The 8,166-nt window shown below is 37.2% G+C and overlaps 1 protein-coding gene across 1 annotated transcript in view; it reads left to right on the top strand.

The window, feature by feature from the left end:
- The first annotated feature begins 271 nt into the window (after window positions 1-271).
- Window positions 272-8,166, top strand: part of PSKH2 (protein serine kinase H2) — a 31,834-nt gene continuing 23,939 nt past the window's right edge. The window contains exons 1-2 of the mRNA XM_051974276.1: window positions 272-498; window positions 5,606-6,272. Coding sequence (XP_051830236.1) covers window positions 272-498; window positions 5,606-6,272 — 894 coding nt within the window. The remainder of the gene's footprint in view (window positions 499-5,605; window positions 6,273-8,166) is intronic.

The following is an 8,166-nucleotide window of genomic DNA, read 5'->3' as shown; positions in this document are numbered from 1 at the left end:
GCTCTAATTAGGATGGGGTATAGGGGAAGGGGAGGAGGGGCAGCAGCAGCTAACCACGAGCTCTAGGACCTGGAGCAGGGATACAGTTCTTCCTCCTGTGCCCGCCTCCCCCTCCCAGTTGTAAAATGGAAGAGAAAGGCATTTGGTCCCCTCAATGGATAAATGGGCGGTTTCCCTGGGAAACCTCACAAGTGTCTCAGAAGTGTCAGTCCCCTGTCTGTCCCCTACTTAATTGCTACTCCGGGAGGGGCTGTGCCCCTGCAGACCGACTATGGGCTGTGGGACCAGTAGCAAAGTCGTCCCGGAGCTGCCGGGGTCTTCCCTTCACCTGAGCTGGGGAAAAGGAGTAGGGAGAGGAAGCTGTGGTCCGCTGCAGATGGGGCAGGGGGAAGCTGGGCACATGGGACATCGGGAAACTCGTGAAGCGGCAGCAGAGGCAGCTCAGAAAATGCAGGTGGCCAGATACCGGGCCAACTTCGACCCACGGGTCACAGCCAGGTAAAGCGCCTCAGAGATCCCCTGAGCTTTGGGGGGCACGGTGTGATGGGCAGAGGATCGTTTCTTCTCGGCAGGGATGGAGAGGTGGCTAGCAGATGTTAAAAGTTCTCTGAAAAAAGAAGCACTTTCGGAAACTAGAGTACTTTAGAAAATATGAAATGGTGAGTTTAGAACAAAAAAGCTTTGAAATTGTCTTGCATAATCCTTTTGTTTTACGAGTGAAGAAACTAAGGTCACAACTCCAGTGGACTGGAAGTCTTTTGGGATTTGGCTGCAAGGCTAGGAGATTAAGTACAATGTAACCTGCATCTCTCCACTTATCGTCAGCTCCCTGTATTTAAACTAACCCAAGATCTCCCATTCTATCTGGAGTAGATCAAAGAATAAGCTATAGAACCTTTGAACCAAAAAGGATTCTATAAAGAATAGGGTCAGAGGAGTTTAGAGTTTAAAATTTAGAAAGTAAATTAGGGTTCATTAAGTCCAAGCCCTACATCTTCTAGTCCAATCTCTTCTTTCTACAGCTGAGGAAACAGGCAAAGTGATTAAATGATTTGCTCAGGGATTCCAGTTGTTGTGTGGTAGAACGTGCCTTATTTTTAGTCCAGACATCTTTTCATTATGTCATAGAAAATCTGAACTCCATTCCATTCTCCTCCTCCTCCTCCTCCCGAAACATTTAAATATCACTTTAAAATTTAAGTATTATAAAGTGCTGGACCTATAGTCAGAAAGATCTGAGTTCCTCAAACACTAGTGAGGGGATCCTGGGCAAGTAACAACAATTTCTACTTCAGTTTCCTCCACTGTAAAATATGGATAATAATAGCACCTACATCACTGAATTTTTGTGAGGATCAAATGAGATATGTAAAGAAGTTAGCATAGTTCCTGGCACATAGTAGGTGCTATAAAATGTTTCTTTCCTTTCTTTTCTCCCAAGCACTTTGCCTGTATTATCTCATTTGAGTTTCTTTGGGGTTCTTATACTTTCAGTAATGTTCTAAGGTCCTAACTAGCCATATTCATTTCCTTATGGTGTTTCTATTATAATAGTACTTATTCTATATGCTGTGTATCACCTTTAACTTTAGGTTTAGAAAATCCGAATTTATAGCACGTAGTTAACTTGAACTGGGTCTAAAATCTACTACATTTTGAAGTTGGAAAATTACATTATTGGTTGCCTTTGTTGTAGAGGAGCCACAGACTTAGTTTTGTTCTGCTTAGAAGTGGGGGAAAAAAGCAGAGACCACTGAAAAATACTTATCACCTTCCCCTTCCCCTCCCAATCATTCAGGCTTTGTATTTCTACTAAAGTGCCCATCACCTCCTTTTCCTTCTCCCCTCCACATACACCTAATGTTATGGAATGATCCTGGGCTCTTTAAAGTCATGGCACCCAAATATGAATTCTGGCAGATTCCACTAGGTTCAAAACTTTGGGCCTAGTGATAGACTGTTATCCAAAGAACAGAACAGTTCAGTTAGAAGAAGCTCATCCCCAGAAGCTAGACCACTTAGTGAAATGTATGTGTGTATGTATGAGTATGGGTGACAATTTGGAGTCAGGGTATCTAGATTTAAATCCCTTTTCTCCATCTCCCTGATCCTCAGTTTCCTAATGTATTTAAAAAAAAAAAAAAAAAACAGGGAAGGGGAGGAAGAGGGAAGAGGCAAGAAAGGAAGGGAGAAGGGGAAATGTATAATAATTATACTTTCCAGGCAGACTTGTTTTGAGAATCAACTGAAATAACACATATTCTCTGCAAAATTTAAAGCTTTAGATAAAGGCTAGATATTATTATTAGCTAGTCTCTAAGGTTCCAACCCTAAATGTATGATTCTATCATCTATTAAGGCAAATTAGGATCCAGGGAATAAAATTAAGTTTTATAATATAATTTAATAATAAATTAAGACCAGGCATATTGCTTCTGAACATTTGTCATTCCTCTTGAACCAATTTCATTTCAACCATTTTAAAGCTAGACTTTTAAAAAACTTTGCCCTTTCCTTGAATGCCAATGACATCCTTGTTAAAATACTTGCTGAATAAATGCAGTTTATCTTTATTGACTAAAGGATTCTTTATTTTAGCAAATGAGATTGGACCCTCAAAAATGCTATTGTCTGATAACTGATGATTAATTTAGTGAGCAAATGACTCTGTCTTTCAGTTCAAGAGGGAACACAATAAATTAGTGTTTGCAAAATGCTTTCATCTACTTGAGCATGAAGGTAAAACATGTATTCGATATGTCTTCTTAGTCCACAAAGTGCTGGAAATGAAACCGCCTGTGATTGTGTTCAGAGAACACAATGAATATTTGCGTGAATAAATAACCAGAAAAGGAAGAGGAGAAAGAATCTTTTGAAGATGGCTAAATTGCTACCTAGTTTGATAAACTAATTGACCAGAAAATTAAAAAGCATTTCCTAGAACAAAGATGTTTTCATTAAGTCAGTAGAAATGTCATTTTTTTTTTTTACTCTAAGCAGTATAAAATAAGGAAATAAATTGGGAGAGAGATGATAAAAATGAGGGAATCTCCCCCCCCCCCAATTTTAAAAGTACATTGAAATTAAAATAGGAATGTTCACTATGATGTAAAATATTACATAAGTTTTTTGTTATTTATTGGTTTGCATGTTCCTCCCTCCTTTCCTTCCTTCCTTCCTTCCTTCCTTCCTTCCTTCCTTCCTTCCTTCCTTCCTTCCTTCCTTCCTTCCTTCCTTCCTTCCTTCCTTCCTTTCTTCCTTCCATGTCATGTATGTGTGTGTGTGTGTGTTTTTCTTTTTGTGACAGTTTACTGTAGTGAAAAAGAGCAGTGAAGTAGATTTTAAGATTTTGAACCTAGCATTGCCTTTCTCCATGTTCTAAATGTTTAATTTCACAAGGTTGCACAATAAATTCAGGTCAGGAGGGGAACTCTTGAACTGTTTTCAGTTGATGTTGTTTTACCTGGCTGGGTTGCTTTCTCTTCGAGAAAGTAGCCCATATATTATTGATAATGATTTTACATTCTCTTAAAACTTGTGTTTACTGCTTAGAAATAGCAAGTGTCAGCAACATTTTTTCTTCAATGAATTTTCTCAAATGGGGTGTTGGGGATTTTCTTTTCCTCACCTAAGGAGTTGTCAGGAGCTTGTGAAAAGTTATTACTTTCAGTCTTTACTGTTTGATAGGGAGATAGCTTCTGAGTCCTAAAGAATGCACCTGAGGCTTATTGCCATAGCTCAATTTTCTTCTTTCCTTGAGTCATTTTAAAACTATTTATTGAGTAATTGCTATATGCTGGTAACTATAGAAGAGAAGTAAAGATATGTAATTCTTGTTCTTAAGAGACTTATAATAACAGCACAAATTTATTAAGTGTCCACTATGTGTCTAGCACTGTGCTATAAATACTAAAGTGAGATAGTTCCAGCCCTCATGGAGCTTACCTTGAGAGCAAAGTTAATTAATAACAGAAGCTATATACTATATACAATAGTCTGCAACCCTCTGGTCTCATATCCTCTTTCTCTTCCATTAAAAATAAATAATCATACTTCTAGACACATTTTTTTCCATTTATTTTGGTTTTGAACTTAAGTAAAATAAAAATGAGAATTTCCTTATACAAAGTAGAACATAAAAAGATTTTATATGTATAATAAAATAGGTTCAATTGTGATTTCCATGGATTCAGTTATCTTTATATAGATAATTTTTAGCTCTGTTTGTTCAATCCAAACTTTTTTCTTGCCTTCCACTTTCGAATTTCAAACTATTAGGTATCTCAGACTTAACATGTTCCAAACAGAGTTCATTATTTTTCCCTTCAAACTCTCCCTTAATCCCAACTTCCCTATTACTGTGAAGGGTACCACCATTCCTCCCAGTTCATAATCTCAATATCATCCTTGATTTACCATTTGCTCTCATCTACCTCTAGTCAATATATTGACCAGTCCTGTCAATGTTATCTTTGCAATGTTACCTTAGGCTCTTGAAATAGCCTACAGGGTAGAATCCTTGCTATAAATTTCTCCCTGCTTAAGTCCATCCTCTAGACTAGAGAGCTGTCAAAATGATCTTCCTAAAACACAGAAATGAACATGGCATTCTTGTACTTAATACATTTGAGTGGCTCCCTATTGCTTTCAGGAGCAAATATAAAATCCTCTTTTTGACTTTTAAACTCCTTCACAAACTGACCCCTTCCTACATTTTTTGTCTTTTTCTACTTTACTTCCCTTCAAATACTCTAGGATCCAGCAGCACTGATTTTGCTTTTTCTAGCACAAAATACCCTCCATACCTTTTTACTGCCATCTCCATTCCTAGAATGCTTCCCTCATCATCTCTGATTCCTAGCTTCCCTGACTTTCTTTCAAAGCTCAGACCCAACCCTACTTTTTACAGGAGACCTTTCTTGATCTCCTCTCTTCCTTCTTCTATTGGTTGTGCCTTCTCTTTGAAATAACCTTCCATTTACATTTTATCTGTCTTATATATATATATATATGTAGTTATTTGCATGTTGCTCCCTCTCTCTCCACCCCTCTATTTAGAATGTGATTCTCCTGTAGGATAGAGATTGTGTTATTGTCTCAATTTGTGCCTCAGCACTTAGCACAATGACTGGGATATAGTAAGTCACTAATAAATGACTAACTAAAATTACATTCAAGATTAATTTTCAAAGCTGTTCTGATTGTGTCTTTTTCTTGTATTCTCTTCTGTGCATTTTAAAAATTAAAAAATTAAAGAAAACTGACTAAAAATGGAGCAGGGGTAGAGTTATTTAACAATGGCAAATAGCACATCAACTGAGTTTGACAGTATGGTCAATATCAGGTTTAGGTTTTAGCAATGATTATGAAACCTTGGATTAAAATTCTGACTATCACCTATGCAAACAGTTTGCTTCTCCGAATCTCATTTTCTTCATCTGTAAAATGCATGTAACAATAACAACGTATCTACTTCACAGAGTTGAGTGAAAAATATTTTGTAAATCTCAAATTGCTAGGGAAAATAAATTAATTTAAAATTTTAATTTCCATTTTGTAGAAGTATATATGTTAGAGGATGACAAGTCTATTTGTTTTTCATTAGATATGATATCCAGGCTCTTATTGGAAGAGGCAGTTTCAGCAAGGTTGTGAGAGTGGAACAGAAATTCACAAAGAAACCCTTTGCAATAAAAATGGTGGAAACCAGAGTGAAGGAAGGCAGAGAAGCATGTGAATCAGAACTGAATGTCCTCCGGCGAGTCAGTCACTGCAATATTGTCCAGCTCATAGAGGTCTTTGAAGCCCAGGATCGAGTTTACATAGTGATGGAACTGGCTACAGGAGGAGAACTCTTTGATCGAATTATTTCCCAGGGAACATTCACAGAGAGAGATGCCATTATAATCCTCAAGATGGTTGTTGATGGAGTAAGGTATTTGCACAGTTTGCAAATAACTCACAGAGACCTGAAGCCTGAAAATCTTTTGTACTATCACCCAGGGGCTGAGTCAAAAATATTAATCACAGATTTTGGGCTGGCAGCCTCTGGTAACAAAAATGGGGATTGGTCTATGAATACTATCTGTGGGACACCGGAATACATAGCACCAGAGATTCTGTCCAGAAAACCCTACACAAATGCAGTGGATATGTGGGCCCTTGGAGTAATAACATATATTTTACTGAGTGGCTCCCTGCCATTTGAGGATGAAAACCACATGAGACTTTATAGGAAGATTCTAAAGGGCAAGTACAGCTACAAGGGAGAAGTGAGTAAAAAGTTTATGTGTATTAACTTAGCTTATTGGATAGTAGCTGATTGGATTACTGAGTTGTTGTTGAATTGTTTAAAACTTTAATTCTTTTCCCCTTGTCCATCCCTAGCACCATAGTCCTGAATAGCTGGGAGTGCTGATGGCACAGTATTCTCAGTTTGATCTTTAAGTGTTTACTAAGAATGTCAATGTATTCTGGAAGGCCCTCAAGTTAGTTACAGAGTGCAGCTTCAGTGCTCCAGCCTCTCAATTTGTGAGACTTTTAATCTTTTATGGGGACTTTTGGTTTTATGGATGTGTAATGGATGTGACTAATGAAGTCATTGTGGTATAAAAGAAAAAAACAATGAATTTAGAATCAGAGGATCTGGCTCTGCCATTATCACATACTATTTCTCATATATTTGCCTCACTATTATTATAATTTTTTAAAATAATTATAACTTTTTATTGACAGAACCCATACCTGGGTAATTTTTTACAACATTATCCCTTGCACTCATTTCTGTTCCGATTTTTCCCCTCCCTCCCTCCACCCTCTCTCCCAAATGGCAAGCAGTCCTTTACATGTTGAATAGGTTACAGTATATCCTAGATACAATATATGTGTGCAGAACAGAACAGTTTTCTTATTGCACAAGAAGAGTTGGATTCAGAAGGTAAAAATAACCCAGGAAGAAAAACAAAAATGCAAACAGTTTACATTCATTTCCCAATGTTCTTTCTTTGGGTGTAGCTGCTTCTGTCTATCAGTTGAAACTGAATTAGATCTTCTCTTTGTTGAAGAAATCCACTTCCATCAAAATACATCCTCATACAGCATCATTGTTAAAGTATGTAATGATCTCCTGGTTCTGATCATTTCATGTTCATGTTCATATTCATGTAAAGTGAAATGATCAGAACCAGGAGATTCCAAGCCTCTCTGTATTCATCCTACTGGTCATTTCTTACAGAACAATAATATTAATATAATAATACCCCAAAGAGATACTAAAGAAGGGAAAGGGACCTGTATGTGCCAAAATGTTTGTGGCAGCCCTGTTTGTAGTGGCTAAAAGCTGGAAAATGAATGGATGCCCATCAATTGGAGAATGGTTGGGTAAATTGTGGTATATGAATGTTATAGAATATTGTTACTACTTCTATCTTAACCAATCTGAGAGGTGTGTAGTGGTATCTCAGAGTTGTCTTAATTTGCATTTCTCTGATCAACTATTATTATAATTTAAGTTTAAATATACCCTTCTCATAAATGCTGTATCTATTTGTAAGAAGGAGTGAACCAGGTTTTAGGGGAACAATTTTTGTATTAACCAACTTTACCATATTATTTGAGTGTAGTAGTGATGGGATTTGGAAGCTGAATTCCAAAATATACGAGTCCAGATCAGTTTTGTGAGGTGTCTCAAAAGACCCTCTCCAAATAAAGAGGCAAAGATTTTATTATTATGCCACTAACAGGCTAAGATCTAACAGCGTATTTACAGAGGTAAAAAGATTTTTTGGGGGTGAGGTTAGATTATTAATTTTAAGATACTAATTTTTATGGTTTGAACTCAATTTCATAGAAAGCCTCTGCTAGTTAATGATACTGATATGCTAATGAATCAGTTCCAAGATATTCTGATATTCCAGTTTTATAGTTTATAGGTTAGTAGGTTTATAGTTAAGATTAGGCATCTTCCCACCAGAGCCAGCATCAGAGAAAACTTGTCATTTCTTTTTGAAATCAGTATTGTGTGGGTCAGAAACCATTAAAAAAAAAAAGACTGGAGAGACCTCTAGTACCAAAGCAAAGTTTATCATCCGTTCTAAGGAAAATCAGGCGTTCACACATTGAGCACACAACAGAAGGGAGGAAGCACTGTAAGGGGCAGGTTCGATG

This window comes from Antechinus flavipes, chromosome 1, assembly GCF_016432865.1.
Source record: "Antechinus flavipes isolate AdamAnt ecotype Samford, QLD, Australia chromosome 1, AdamAnt_v2, whole genome shotgun sequence".
In the NCBI taxonomy this organism is placed as follows: domain Eukaryota; kingdom Metazoa; phylum Chordata; class Mammalia; order Dasyuromorphia; family Dasyuridae; genus Antechinus; species Antechinus flavipes.
Note: the sequence above shows the minus strand (reverse complement) of the source record. Positions and strands in the feature narration are given on the sequence as shown.